General features: G+C 42.3%; 1 protein-coding gene across 1 annotated transcript in view; it reads left to right on the top strand.

The window, feature by feature from the left end:
• Window positions 1-16,062, top strand: part of VOPP1 (VOPP1 WW domain binding protein) — a 108,116-nt gene that overhangs the window by 47,330 nt on the left and 44,724 nt on the right. Inside the window, exon 2 of the mRNA XM_014738951.3 lies at window positions 1,711-1,769. Within this exon, the coding sequence (XP_014594437.1) occupies window positions 1,711-1,769 (59 nt within the window). The remainder of the gene's footprint in view (window positions 1-1,710; window positions 1,770-16,062) is intronic.

The raw sequence follows: 16,062 nt of genomic DNA, 5'->3' as shown, positions 1-16,062 counted from the left end.
TGTGGGACTGAGTCTTGGTGGAGATGCTTGTAGGAGGCATCAGGGCAGCAGGAGGGGAAGGGGTTTCAGCCTTGAGTCCTGGTGTTCTCTGAGCTTCAGGGCTGCATCAGGGGAGGCTGTTTCTTGATTGTGTGGAGCTTCAGTGTCAAGTTCCAAGAAAGCGTACCTGTCTCTGGTGGTGATGAAGAATAAAGAAGAAACATTTAAAATGCCACCGGGAAGAAAGACCTGGTTACTCAGTTTATCACAGAAGACTCTACTGAGATGAATTGTAATTTAGGGCAGAGACCTGAAATTACTCTTCCTTGCCAAAATAAATTGATTTCTTTGGCTGTCTGAACTTCATTTCTTGAACTGGACAGGAGCTAACATAGTCTAAATTAAACTCATTTTCGATTAATAAAACTGGGTCATTTTGGGCTGCCTGTGTGTGCTTCTGAGTGTCTTAAAGCACATTTAAAAAAGCCCACTTTTGTTTCACTCTCTTTTCATAACTCATCTGATTTAGCCAGCATAACACATAGCATTTGCCCTCACCTTTCCCTTGGCATTTCACTGTAGATTTAGGGTCTGTTTCTGAACTTCCTCACAGCTCTCAGGCAGACTGCGGCAGGAGGGCATTGCCATATACCTGCTAGGGCTGGGCAAAGGCCAAGGAAGGAGCAATCCTGACCAGGTCTCAGGGAGCTGACCTGCCTGCCTGCCCCAGGGGAGGAGGATGTGGTAGTGGGCAAGACAGTTAATTCCTGCCTTGCCCAAAGAGAGCTTTGTTGTCATGGTGCCTTTCCTCATTTTCCTGCTGCTGGTAGCTTTGCGCTATAATATTTTGAAGGTGTTATTTACACACAGGCCAAAGAACTCGATCATGGAGGAAGAAAAGTTGTGATTTAAAAAAAAGATGATGGCACGAGTATAATGATTTTAGAGCAGTCTTGTTCAGATAAGTCAGAGCATTTTTGCTTAGAGCTCTCACTCAGCAGTTGGTGCCATTGGCTTCCTCCCACTTGTTGGAGGTGTGTGACATAGTCAAGCCTCGAGTGTGACATTGTACCTACTCTGCCCTACCTCTAGAATGTCAAGTGTTGGACTTGCTTGGAAAGCACAGGGGAGGCTCCTATTGTCTGCCCTTGTCTCCCTCCTCCTCTTTTCTCATCCCTGAGAATGAGAGAGTGCAGGAGGCACCACTGATGCTGGGGAGTGAATCCTGACTTAGAGACTCCAACAGATGTGGGTCCCCACTGGAGGATCAATGATTTGAATATGGCTTTTAGAATATTATGAAATATAAATACCTAGGAATGTTAAAACTATGGGAAATGTCTTTCAAAAAACATTGTTGGAAAATGTAATCTTTGTGATACTTTATTTCTATTATTCTTTAGATATCTGAAATATTGTACCATGTGACTTAAAAAACGGATTGTCTTTAATTTACCTTTTTAATGAATTGGTCACGCTAAGTGTATTTAGAGATATGAAAGACTAGAAAAATAATAGGGAAATAGATGTTTTCCTCCCTTTTAAAAAACTTAAAAGAGTAAAAGTCACGGTGGGAGTGGATCTCCTGAATTCATTGTCTCTCCCAAATGCCCTGCTTTTCACACTTTAAGCTGTATTCACTCATCCCTCCCTGTTTCTTTTTGTGAGATCTTTTCAACAGCATGCAGATTACCTACCACTGATGAAGGTTTTTCTTCCTTCTATTTCCAGTGCACAGAGGCCAAAAAACATTGCTGGTATTTTGAAGGACTCTATCCAACATATTATATGTAAGTATTTGCATTCCTCTGTTGGTTTAAGTCTGTGGTCACATCTTTCTCTGGGAATTATTTCTTTAGTAGATCATAGGACTGGTTATGGGATGGAGAAAGCCCTGTCTTGGGAGGCCTTTACCCCTAGTTTCATCTGCATCTACTCGTGAATGAGCAGGCAGCCTCCCTGAGGACACTCAGACCAGTTCCTTTGAGGACAGCATGAAATACTGGGTGCTATGTTCTCTGATGCATTGTTAGCTCATACGTGATTGGTCAAAGGGGCAAGATGTCTGTACAAGGCCAGAGTTATGTTGGTTTATACAAATTTTGGTAGGCAAAGGAAGCAAGGGTAGTAGGAGTAGAATTTTGAACTTGAACAGGACAGGACAAAGTTCTCAGCCCCACTGCTGTGACTGTGTGTGTGTGAGGTCTCAGTGATCACCTGGCCCTGGGCCCACTCCCTAGCTGGGTGCAGCCACAACCTTGCATGGTTCTTCCTGTGCCCTCAGCACCTGCCAGTCTTACTGTAATTAAGGCATTGCTGCCTTTTCACCCTATTGTTTTCTTGTATTTTTAATATCTGCTATTTAGCTACTAGCTATGCTGAGCCACCTGCCTAGGTGGCCAGATTAACTCTCCAGGTTATCAATTATTATTTTTGATTGTATTTTGAAGTTGTGTAGGTTTTGAGTGGAATGCCCTCAACCAATTTTTCCCAAAACTGTTTTTAGTATTGAATTTGCAAAACATGAACTTTTTCAGTAATGCATATATAATCATATTATAGCAGAAGCACTATATATTCTAGCATATAGGGAGATTGGACAGGAAATACATATTACGTCAAGAGGATTATTTCTTAATTGGCCAGGATGTACATTGTCTTACCTGTCCTTTTTGGGGAGTTTCTAATCTTGAAGAGACAAATGTAGGAGGAGGAAGGCTGCCTGGCTGTCAGTGGGGATGAAGCACAGAGAAATGGACAGTTTTCCTGCCTTGGTTTCCTGTTGACAAGCCAGAGTCCATAATGTCCCACAGAAAGCCTGTGTGGCTGCAGAAAGACACTTGGAAAATAAAGCAGCACCATAAGGACTTTGATTCTAATTACAGAGTTGTCATGTTGAAGAAAATTGGTTATGGGATAACAGAGAGATAAAATGTTTTGGTTTTTCTTAGTACGGTGAATTTGCCTTGGTAAACCTTAGTTCCATGATTTGTCTTCTTAGGCTAGTGTGGATCAACCATATCTTCTTATGTGTTCTTCCTTGAAAGCAGACCTTTCTCAAATTGTTTTGTAGGTCAGCTGATGAACCCTTTCCTGGTTTTTCAGAGGTTGGGAGTCAGAGATCATTGCTGTTCTGTATTTACTTGCTCATTTGTTCCTTTATTCATTTATTTATTCACTACATATTTTTGAAAGTATTTTTGCATTAACAAAATACGAAGACAGGCCCTGTTCTTGTCACTCAGCTCTGCTGGTTTGGATTCCTTTCACCTCTCTTCTCTACTATGGTGAAGGGAAGGGTCTTGAAAATTAAAAAGTAAAATCACTCTGTTATTAGTGAAGCTCAATATAAAAATAACAATAGGTAATATTTGTTGAGGACTTAATACAGACTAGGTGTTGTTGTATGCCCCTTACGTGAATTAATGTCATTTAACCCCATAGCCGCTTAAAAACCACAACCATACACACTAGTCTTGAGTCTACCTCTGATCTTTCTGTTTCTCTCTTCTCTGTTCCCACCGCCTTCACCTGAATCCACGCCTCTGTTTGTGCTTATCTCAACTGTTGGATAAACTTCTTTTTCCCAGCTTTACTGAGATATGATTGACATAACATTGTGTAAGTTTAAGTTGTACAGTGTGTTGATTTGATATACTTATATGTTGCAAAATGATTACCACCATAGCTTTCGCTAACACCTGCATCATGTCACATAGTTACCATTCCTTTTTTGTGGTGAGAACATTTAAGATTTACTCTCCTAGCAACTTCAAAATATATAATGCAGTATGGTTAACTATAATCACCATGCTGTACATTACGTCCCCAGAACTAATTCATCTTGTAACTGGAAGTTTGTACTCTTTGACCCATATCTCCTCATTTTCCCCCTCCCCAGACTAGCAACCACCATTCTATTCTGTTTCTATGATTTTGACTTTTTTGGATTCCACACCTAAGTGAGATCATACAGTATTTGTCGTTCTTGGTCTGACATTTTCCTTAGCATAATGCCTTCAGGATACATCCATGTTGTTACAAATGGCAGAATTTCCCTCTTTCTCATCGCTGAGTAATATTCTGGTGTGTGTGTGTGTGTGTGTGTGTGACATCTTTTTTACCCGTTCATCCGCTGGTGGGCACTTAGGTTGTTTCTGTATTTGGCTGTTGTGAATAATGCTGCAATGAACATGGGAGTGCTGACATCTCTTTGAGATCCTGTTTTCGTTTCCTTTGCATATATACAGAAGTGGGATTGCTGGATCATATAGTGGTTCTATTTTTAATTTTTGGGGAAACCTCCATACTGTTTTCCATAGTGGCTGCACCAATTTACATTTCCCCCAACAGTGTAAAGGGTTCACTTTTCTCCACATTCTCACCGACACTAATCTCTTGTCTTTTTGAGGATAGCCATTCTGACGGCTGTGAGGTGGTATCTCATTGTTTTGATTTGCATTTCCCTAATGATCAGTGATGTTGAACACCTTTTCGTGTACCTGTTGGCCATCTGTATATCTTCTCTGAAACACTGTTAATTTAGTTCCTCTGCCCGTTTTTTGATCGAATTACTTTTTCTTTTTTTTTGCTATTGATTTGTATCTGTTCCTTGTATATGTTGGGTATTAATCCCTTATCAGATATATGGTTTGCAAATATTTTCTCCCATTCCATAGGTTTCCTTTTCATTTTACTGATTGTTTCTTTCACTGTGCAGAACTTTTTCATTTGATGTAGTCCCTTTTGTTGATTTTTGGTTTTGTTGTTTGTGATTTTGGTGTCACTTCCAAAAGATCATTGCCAAGACCGGTGTTGAGGAGCTTCTTCCCTATGTTTTCTTCTAGGAGTTTTATGGTACCAGGTCTTATGTTTAAGTCTTTGATCCATTTTGAGTTAATTTTTGTCAGTGGTGTAAGATAAGGATCCCATTTCATTTTCCTGCATGTGTTTCTCCATTTTTCACATGATCATTTGTTGAAGAGACTATCCTTTCCCCATTGAGTGTTCTTGGCTCCCTTGTTGGGTGTTAGCTGAATATGCAAAGGTTTATTTCTGGGCTCTCTGTACTATTCCATTGATCCATGTGTCTATATTTATGCCACTACCATACTATTTTGATTACCATAGCTTTTTAATATAATTTGAAATCAGGAAATGTGATGCCTCCAGCTATCTTCTTTCTTTGTTGTGAGTCCCATGAGGGCAAGGACCACAACTTTTAAATATTTGAACTCTCTGCCTAGGGCAGTGCCTGGCACACAGTGAACATCCCTGAACATTGAGTGTATGCATTTCCTTCTGGTCCCCACCATACAGTTAACATTCACTGTTTCCCAGTTCTCTGTCTGGCAGACTCCTCACTGCCTGGGAAGAATTTGTTCCTCCTCCTTCATTTTGTCTCTGATACAGCATCTTGGATGTTCTCCACACAGTATTGTATGTCCTATGAGTGCTTCCTAGATGGGACCGTAACGTGTACATATATTGAACCCCAATACCTGGCACAGTGTGTGGCACTCATGTTGGTCTTCAGTTCACACAGCTTATTTTCTACCAGCATGCTTCTCCCTGTTTTTATTTCCCATATTTTGGCACCTTTTCCCTAATCATAGATTTTAAGTGCTCTGGAGTCCAGTAGATCAGGGTTCAAATATTTGCTCTATTATTTTTCTTTCATTGAGGTGAAATTCACATAACAAAATCAGCCATTTTAAAGTGAACAGTGCAGTCGCATTTGTGTAATCACAGTGTTGTGAAGTCACTACCTTTATCCAGTTCCAAACGTTCCATCACTCTGCTCTATGCATTCCAGCCCTTCACCTTCTCAGTTAGCTTCTTTGTGAGATGTGAACAGGAGTGCTGACCTTCTGGTGTGTAGCATGGGGCCTGTGCATGGTCAGCACAGAAATCATATACAAGTATATACACACCCAAGGCCAGCTTGCATCTTTTCTCTGTGTGTACATGAAATTGGTACTGCTACACTGAACTTGCACTTTCCTGCACCAAGAGGGATGCCAGTGTGCTGACATACCCCTGTGCTCTGTGGTGCCGAGGAGGAGAACTGTTGCTTTCTGTCCACATCTAGGCTGTTGGGATATTTTATGCATAAAAGCTCTTCTCCCTGCTTTCCATCATGTAAGGGTAATAAGCATTTTTATCCAAGGGGAGTGAGGAGAAGTGGCTTAGATATATTCTACTTCGTCCAAGGTTATGTTGCTTAAGGATAGGTTTGCTGCAGGCCACACAGTAGCCACAGAAAGATCACAACCCTAACCAGAAGCACTTGGGCCTGTGGAAGACATGGGAACAACTCCGCTCTTCCTCAAAGCCAACTCTACTGTGGTTTCTGCAGAGCTGGCACAGATGGTGATGCAGGTAAAGTAAACTCATGTCCAGCTGCAGCCTACCTTCACTAGGGCCCTGGGCATCAAGATGTAGCATTCCAGGTTAGTGCCATGTGGTGTCCATTCTGCACCAGACCCCCCTTGTGACGCATACTTAGTGTACAAGGTACTGCTCAAGGGGTGAAGATGACTGCTCCTCGTTCATCAGTCCACAGACACTTACTGAGTGTCTGCCACATGTCATTGCTGAGATATGGTGCTGCAGGCCAGGGAAGGTGCCATGCTCCAGGGAGCTGTGGTATGATAATGTATAATTGGCCAGTTATTTTTGAAGCACCTTTATCATTAAATTTAAAAACCCTGAGTTATAACAGATCTCATTTAAAAAATATATTCCTAGTGTATTCTACCTTTTTATTTCTTCTGGGTAAAGTGCTTTATATGAGATTTTCCAAAATAGATAATTCCTTAAAGATATGTTAACTCAAGATGATGTCCTTTTATTCTGTTACAGGATTTTTTTTTCCCCTGCAGAAAATATATTCTAAACGACACCTCTGTTTTTTGCTTATAATTTATCACGGAACGCACAGGGGAGAAAGTATCCAGGTTGCAAACTTGTTTTAGAGTTTACTCTTGTATTTGAAATCTCATTTCATTTGTCTCACCAGAAATCCCATGTGGCATGCCTCCTACTTGTCTTCTTCTCTGCATGTTCCTGAATTTCATTCCTGCATTACAGTTATCAAGCTAATAGACACTAATTTTTTTTTAAAGATAATTAGATTTCCACTGTAGCTATCTAGGCATACAAAATTACTCTCACCTGTTTTGATTTCTTTATGCTAAATTATATCTCTCTCTGCCCTCTCCCTTCATCAAGGTCTCTTATTTCTTTAATTTTTATTTTACCAGTATTGAGCTGGAAGACTGCATATGTATATGTACAAATGAAATACCCTTCTTATTTTTGAAGAAAAAGTCCCTTTGGCATCCAAACAGAGAAGGAAGACATGTTTCAAACCTCTCTCCTGTTATCTTTCTTTCTTGCTGCCCTTCACCTCACTACCTTTCTTTACTGTCTACAGGCTGCTGTCTCAAAAGATTTTAATTAAAATGTGCCTTTTTGGTACTCTGGTTCAGGGTTTACTAGATATCTCTTCTTAGCAAGAACGTGATTTAAAAATAGCAGGGTAGTCATGTGGCATCTCCAAATTCAGTTCCCCGTTCTTGTTCTCTACTTGAGTTTTCTGCCAAATAGTTGCTCATTCAACCCCCTTGTCTGCAGGGCTTAGAACACAATGTCAGCAGGGACGGGGGCGGGGAGGGGCATGAGGTGAGATGATAAGGGAAAGACTGCCAAAGAGCACATCCTGGGGCTGTGGCAGGCACAGAGTGCACAGATGTGAAGGAGCACTTTTTCCTCTCTGTTTCATGAGAGTTCAGAAGGTACTACTGACAAAGGTGGCATTTTTCAGAGAAAAGTCTAAATGTAATTACAAAGCTACCTTAGTTTGGTATGCAGGTAGCTGCAGAAAGTGCTGAATTCTTTGTCCCTCATCAGGTGACTGGGAGCTATTCTTCTGTCTCAGGTGGTGCACCTAGTGCTCCTGCATGTGCTGGAGGGCAGCCCACCATTTGGCACAGGGGATGAGTTTTTGGCTGTCCTGTTCCCACCAGCTGAGTGACCTAGCAGGTCGTGTGGCCACTAGGCCTTAGCTGTCCTGTTACAGTGGTGATGATGTGGTAATGGTAACTACTGCATTTGGTGGCTTTGAGGTTAGATACTGCCGTGCATGTTCGTAATGTCCATATCGTCACTAATATTTGCAATTTCATTATGGCTTGGAAAGGGTCAGTGGGTCTGTGTCCAGAGATGACCAGATGGCACCCTTGACTTTAGATGCAGGGACTGCTACCCTAGAGAGGCAGGAGTACTGGACTAACTTGCCTCACTGTGAGGCACGCTCTTGGTGACACTTCCCAGCTTGTCTCCAGTATCCAGAAGTTACAGGGGGCTTCTTGGTGCCTGAGTAGGCACTGCCATGCCCATAACCATCCCCTTCATGGGCAGTGGGGGCCTCTCAGATCAGGAGCAGTGTATCTCCTGTTTATAAGAAATGTCCCCCTCTCTGCTGAGATTTGCAACTTGAGCACTCCACAGCTTGTCCCAGAGGCTCTTTTGTCCATATGCTGCATCTGAGTAAGGGTATGTGTCTGCAAGAGTAGAGATGAGAAGGCTTTGGAGGCAGAGGCAGGCAGAAGGTGATACAGTGCTAAGTCTGTGTCAGAAACATGGACTCAGGTGAGTTTCCAAGTGTTGGGGACCAGGGACCTCCTGGCCTTCTCTGAAGTTGACAGTGGTGGAAGAACTTCACAGGGAGGCCTGGCAGGCCCTTACAGCCCTGGCTCACCTTCCAGCAGTCACCAAGATCCACCCACGTTCCCGTGTCTCCCTTAGACTAAGAGCAGAGTATGTCACTGAGTTTTCCCAGACTGTAGTTGAGACAGGGCCCTCCACTGTGTCAGGGGAATTGTGAGGGAATTAACTGTAATGCAAAGATTAAAAATAACCATAGATGACATTTATTGAGTGCTTATTAAAAATAATCATAGCTGACAGTTATTGCGTGCTTATCATGTGCAGTGCACTTTTCTAAGCATGTTACACATATAATCTTCTCCAGAAACCTTTTGATAGGGGCCCCCTCTCTTCCTTTCCTGCTGTTTCCACTGAGGGGTGTGTGTGCCTCTTTGGTGCTTTGGTACCATGCTCCATCATCGGATTTACTTTTGCCAAAATAAGACATCCATTGTCTCCTCCCTAGACTGGAAGTTCATCAAGGGCATGAGTTACGTCTTGTTGACTTTCATATCCTCTGTGCTTACACACTCTCTGGCACACAGAAGGATCTCAGTACACCTTTAGTAACTGACACAAATGATGGCCTGGGGAAGGGAAGAGTGACTCACCATTGTGCTTCGGTGATGGAAAGTCTTTTAGGGACTGGAAGTCAGGAGACCTTCTCTTGTCCAGCTCTGCCATTCAGTTGCTGTATGATCTTGGGAAAATCTTCTGGGCTGCCATTTCCTCTGCTAGATAGTCTCCAAGGTCTCATCCTGCTTATTCTGTGACACCCTCTGGCTGGCTGTGCAGAATAATCTAGAGCATACAGAATAGAACATGAATGACCAAGCAAGCTTTTGTGTTGTAGCAGAGAAAGTGTACAAATGTGAGATGGATTTTAGCTCATTAAGGGTCGAACCTGCTTGCCAAGTACAAAGCAACCACCTGATATCTCCTTTCAAAGCAGTGAGTTATCTTTGTTCTGCCAGTCTTAGTGTTGATGCAACAGTGGGAACTAGAAGGTGGTGGGATGGATGTAGGAGCCTGTGACCACTCGTTGTTCCAGATTTTGGGTTCCTAAGACATCTTGTTAGGTGTTGAGCTGGAGCTTTCCAACAGTCAGGCACACTGACAGTTTATTCAGACAATGACTCTTACCATGTGATTTTAAACAAGCCAGAGAAAGCTAGTGATTTATGTGCAAGCTTCTTGTTCTTTATGAATAGCAATAAATCTAGTAATTCCTTCTAGAAAATTGAGGGTAGTTAGAAGTGTGTTGGGTCTTCCTAACTAGATACCAGTGACTTAAAAGCAAGCTAACCCAGTGGCCCTCTGGAGAGCTGGCAGGTGATAAAAATTTGACCCCAAAGGCAATCCTTGATTTTTCTGTATTATTCTCTTAGAATTCTAAGAAAGCCACAAGACCATTCCTATCTAGTTTCACTAATGAAATAACTGACAGCAGGAGATTCACCTGGGCCTGCAGCTTCTTCAGGGGTCTTTTGCATAACCAAGTTCTCTCTCCAGCTGCCACGTGGATGAAACAGAAGTGCTGGGCTTTCGGGTTCTGGGTGTTCTGTTTGCTCTCTTAGTTTTTGGCTCGTATCTAAGTACTATTGAAGGAGAGAATGTGCGAAAACGTCACTGAAGTCAGCTCTGCTGAGACTCAAGGGAATCCTCACACTGCCTAGCTCAAACAGGGAACAGAAGGGAACAGATGGATGGAACACATTTTGGTCAAGAATAACAGCGGGATAGGATCTGTGAAACAGAATTAATGAATACACCCAGCAGGGTTGTGCATTAATTCCTAAATTAAATGCATTAACGCTTATTGAGTACCCATTACCTCCACACCACTGCTATAGGGGAGGGAGCAAGCCTCTAGGACCATGGGAAGTGAAGCTGGGGAGGCAGGCACTGCCCTCCAGGAGCTCAGGTCCATGGCTTATCTAACAGTTGTGTGTGCCCAGCACTGGGCAGAGGCCATTCCTTCTAGTGCTGGTCTTCTCTGGCCATCGATTTTGATCAGGTCATTTTCAGGCTTTATTCTAAGCCTCCCATTGGAGTGTTAGAGCTTCTGTGAAAGTACTCACGTTACCCTGGTTTATTGTGTCTCTCTGGGTTCATTTCTCTGCTGTAAATAATTAATGGTGTGAGTGGGTAAAGTGCTATTTGCAGGTGTCAGATCAAGAGCTCAGAAATAGGCTTTGCAGAGCCAGTGCCTGGCTAGGCCACCTTACCTGCCTGCTAGAGTTGGAGGTGCCCAAATCCGTTCCAGGGGCCCTGAGATACAAGGCCGCCTCTGACCATTTGGCGGTGCTGGTGTCAGACCCTGGGCCTGATGGAGAGTTCCCTCTGTGCCAGGTCAGCTGGACAGCATGTGCCCAGCTCTTACCAGCAGCATTGGGATTTGAGGGATGTGCAGGGTGAAAAAGGGTTGTAGGGGTAGGGGGCAGGGGTACTCCCTTCATTGTGCATTTCTCCACACGTCCCTTTCCCCTACCCTTGCTGTTCTGCCATGATGAGGCAGCTGAGCATAGCCTTTGATTAATAGCCTGCGGAGAGGGAGGTGTCTGATCTGGGGACATATAGTTTAAAGAATTTCTGTTCTCCCTTCGTTCTTTTTTTGGGTTTATCGGTGAAGCTTCCTTGGGTAAGCTGGAGGCATTTTCTTGTCCTTAGAACAAGGAGAAAGATTTCACTCGTAATCCTCCTTTAAGATCTCTAGACTCTTGCTATGGTCTGAATGTTTATGTCCCCCCAAAATTCGTGTGTTGAATCCTCATCCCCAAAGGTGATGGTATTGGGAAGTAAGGTCTTTGGGAGGTGGTTAGGTCATGAGGGCTGAGCCTGCATAAATGCGCTTATAAAAGAGGCTCCAGAGAGACCTCTTGCCCCTTCTTCTATCTGAGGACATGGTGAGAAAGCACTGGCTTTGAACCAGGAAGAGGCCTTCATGGGAATGTGATGATGATCTTCATCTTGCACTCCCAGTGTCCATAACTATGAGAAATAAATTTCTGTTGTTTATAAGCCACCCAGTCTGTGGTATTTTATTATAGCAGAACAGACTAAGACAGCCCCTAAAATGTCATGTTTTTATATATGTTCTGTAACTTGATTTTTTTCACGAACTGTATATTGTAAATGTTCTTCTAAATCAGCATACAAAGAAACCTCATTGTTTTTGATGGTGACAGCATTCCCTTGGGAGGTACCATAATTCATTTTCACATTCCCCTATAATTATTGTACATTCAGGTAGTGCCAGTTTTGTTTTTACTATTGAAGGTCCATAGTTCCTTATCTATTATTCTAAAATTTAAAGCAGTGCTCACAAACAAATTTTTTAATAATTCACTTGGTAGCAAGAATGGATTTAAACAGACATGAAGCTATTTATATTCTTTTTAAAATTCTATTTAGTACAATGTGTTAAAAGATAAACTGAGGCATATTAAAATTTTTAAGAGTTTATGTGAGCACATATTGATTCAAATCAGGCAGCACTATACAAGAAGTGGTTAGGAGCACTCCACCGACAAAAGCCAGGGACAGGGTTTTTTTCAGAGAAGCAAAGGAAGGAAATTATTTGATTGGCTATAGCTTAAGTGGTTGTTTGAGACAGCCTAGTTGGCTGTGTTTGGTTGATCTTCTTAACCTTGAGGTATTTATAGGCATTGACTCTGGCTTACGTTCTGGTTTGCTTACCTAGGCTACGAAAGCATTAGAGCCAACTCATCTAATGGCCCCCTTATTTGATGACTTTAATAGATGTGTTGTATATTTCGATGCAGATCTTGCTGGTAGTATTATGTAATACATGGTATTACATGTCTTACCATTCTTGAATCCTAACAGTTCTGAATTCTCTGCATATTTGGTCTTAGGAGTTTGGAGAAAAGATTTTTGGTGTGCCCCAGTACTCAGTAAACATCTTCCTGCATACTATCTTTATAAACTAGAACTTATTTTTGTCATGGGATGAATTCGCAGAAAAAGAATTGCTGAAGCAAAGGTTATGCTTATTTTACATTTTACTAAATACTGCCAGACTAGCCACCCTGAAGGTTGTCATAATCAGCCATCAGTGTGTGAGAACACCTGTTTCCAACCATCCTCACCAGCACTGGGACTAACATGGTATCAAAGTACACTTTGTATTCTGAGTTTATGTTAGTTAATGTGTTCTCCCATCATAAGGAGTTTCATTTCTACTACAACATCACTTCTGCTTAAGGCAAAACACTTATGATGTACCAGGAACCATGGTAGGTACCTGGGCTGTACATAGAGGAGTGAGATAAGACTGCTGTTATGCTCATAGTCCAGCATGGAGGACAGATGCCTTTAACAATGAACGGTAATACTGTCCTCAGTGAGAGCCATATAAATGGAAATCCATCAAAGGGAGGATCATGACGTAGGAGGGAGGATGAGGGGATGCTGTTGGGAAAGATCTCACAGAGCTGATCTTTGAAGGGTGAGGAGCAGTTTCAGAGGCTATAGTGAGAGTGTAAGGCATGGAAGTAGGAAAGTACATTGTGTATTTGGGGAACCACAAGGCTAGAGTTTAGGGTGCCTGGCAGGAGGTGAGATGGAAAAGGAAGGGTGAGGCTCATTGAGAAGGGTCTTGAGACTCCTCCTGCACAAAGCAAGGCAATGGTGTCAGTTTGGTCTTTCAGAAGGCTGTCAGGACAGTACTTGGATGGGGGTTGGGGACTGGAGGTAAGGAAATTGTTGCTGTAGTAGGGGTAAAATATGGAGGGTCTGACTCTGAGTGAGGATGGGGCTGAGGAACAAGGTGGTGGGCTTCAATAATATTTCACAGAAGAATCGATGTGGGGATAAAGGAAGTCAATAACTCAGAGGCTTCTGGTTGGGCAGGCAGTGAGAGACACCAGGAAAAGAACAGGTTCAGGGAGGGACTTAGCAGAAGAGGGAGTGGAGGATGTCAGCTGTGTACATGTTGAGTTTGAAGTTCTTGCAGAATATCCAGGAAATATGGACAGGGGGAGTTTCTCTTTTGCAGCCCAGGAGGGAGTCCAGAGACAGAATGTAGATTTAAGAGTTCTGAGCATGTAAATAATAGTTAACCAACACAAGTAAAAATAAAGCTGAGAAAGTAAGCTGGGTGTCAACTTGAATCTAATTTTCTAGAGTTTTTAGCTAATGAGTGCTAGAATCTATCTGCTTTCCAGATCTCTTTGCCAAATTCCTGTCATTCCATTTGTATTTGCTATGCTCCTGTTATTTCAATGAGATAAAATTTATTATCAGATTTAAATTCTGTAGGATCATAGGATCAAGGTCTTCTGTTTTTCATTTTCCATATTACTCATTATTCTGGACAGGGTTGATTTTTTTTCAATCTGAGAGTTATCAGCCCAAAACTAGAAGAATAAGCCCCCTGTTTCCTAGGATAGAGTTTAATAGAACTGATGTTAAATGGTCGGCAATTTACTGAAAGGAGAAAAGAGGAGAAACCTCTACACCAGAAACATAAGGGTAGAGTTTCAAAACCTGGAATTAGTAGAGGTCAGCAATAGTTTAAAGAGTCTCAGTCCCTCTTGCTCATCTTCTCACCTCAACTTGGTGCAACTGGGCTCTGAGGCAGCAGCCATTCAAGGGTTAAACTGATAAGGAAATGAGCACTTTCTACCTCATTTGGTCTATTAATTTTAGGGCTTATAATAAGCATTTATAACGCTTTCTCCCATGGTAGAAGTAGAAGTAAAATTTCCCTAGGTAAATCTCATCTGCTACCCTAAATACAACCAATCTGGGTTTACTCAAGTTTGCGATGTTTTGTAGTAAGAGATGTGTCTCTGCAGGAATGACTTACAGGGCAGCCGTCCTCCCCACTCTCAAAGTCTCGAGGTTGGATCTCATCAGAGCTACTGTGGTCGCCTCTTTAAAATCCAGACATGCTTGACTTTGCCATTGGGTATGTCGACCAGATCAAAATTAAAAGATCATCAAAATATGACCATATGTCTCAACAGGCACATTCCTGCCTATCAGGGAAACCAAGTCAGACCAAGAAGGAAAAGATTCTGACATGTGAATCTCTGCTGAAGTTCACAGAAAGAATAAACCATCAATTCATCCTCAGGTCTGTGAAGTTTTTGACTTCACAGCCAGACAAATAAAAGGTCTAAAACCTGTGATTGGAAAGATGAAAGTTCTTTTTAAAAAAGCCTTTTTTGGGGCCAGCCTGGTGGCATAGTGGTTAAGTTCGCACGCTTCACTTTGGTGGCCCAGGGTTTGCAGGTTCAGATCCCAGGTGCAGACTTAGCACTGCTCATCAAGCCATGCTGTGGCAACATCCCACATAAAATAAAGGAAGATTGGCACAGGTGTTAGCTCAGTGACAATCTTCCTCACACACACAAAAAGGAAGTTTGGCACAGATGTTAGCTTAGTGACAGTCTTCCTCACACACACAAAAAATCCTTTTTCCTCACAGATACTCAATATTGAAATTGACCAGAACATGTCTATTACCTTGATTGGGGTGATGGTAAGATGGGTCTTTGCATATGTCCAAACTCATCAAATTGTACATATTAAATCTGTGCAGTTCTTTGTATATCACTTATACCTCAATAAAGCTGTTTTTTAAAAAAAACTGATCAGAAAAGCCAAACCAACATCCTCTTCACCCTCCAGGTTCCTGCTGGTGTCAAGAGAGGACTAACAGGCAAGAGTACTCCAGATTTAGTCACTGGTTCTCAGTCCTGGCCATGTACTACAGTCACCTGAGGAGTGATTCCTAACCTACAGGCATAAGTATTTTTTAAAGTCACCCAGTAATTCTCATGTGAGATGATGTTGAGAACCACTGCTTTCCAGAGTGCTCATCACAGAGCAGTGTCACCCCTCAACGCTGCAGGGTCCTTCCTGGACCGCCTCCTTTTCTGTTTGAGTTATCTCCACATGTAAAGGGTTCTACAGGGGAGGACTTACTGCTGCCTCACTCAAATGGAGAACTCCCCTCACAGCAGGGTGGAGTCCTAAAGGCAAAACTGGAGATATTATCTGCTGTGTTATGCCATATTAAGGCTGAAAATAATTACGTTAAATAGTATAATAAAAAAGCTAGTTATAGGAAGGTAGAATTGGTGGTGAGTAATAGATTTTAGGATAATACACTCAATGTTGGGAAGGAGATGGCTCTGCATCTGGAGGGGTTAGGAGATCTCCATGGAGTTAGTGGGAAACTCTGCAATATAACAGATGTCCTCATTTAGGAGGCAGGAGGTGCGAACACTCAGGACGTCAACATTCTTAGGAAGTAAGCAGCCCACCAAGCCGAGATTTTTCTCCTTTTTGTTCTTTTCACTGAGGAAGATTCACTCTGAGCTAACATTTGTTGCCGAT

Source organism: Equus caballus, chromosome 4 (genome assembly GCF_041296265.1).
Source record: "Equus caballus isolate H_3958 breed thoroughbred chromosome 4, TB-T2T, whole genome shotgun sequence".
Classification (NCBI taxonomy): Eukaryota; Metazoa; Chordata; class Mammalia; order Perissodactyla; family Equidae; genus Equus; species Equus caballus.
Note: the sequence above shows the minus strand (reverse complement) of the source record. Positions and strands in the feature narration are given on the sequence as shown.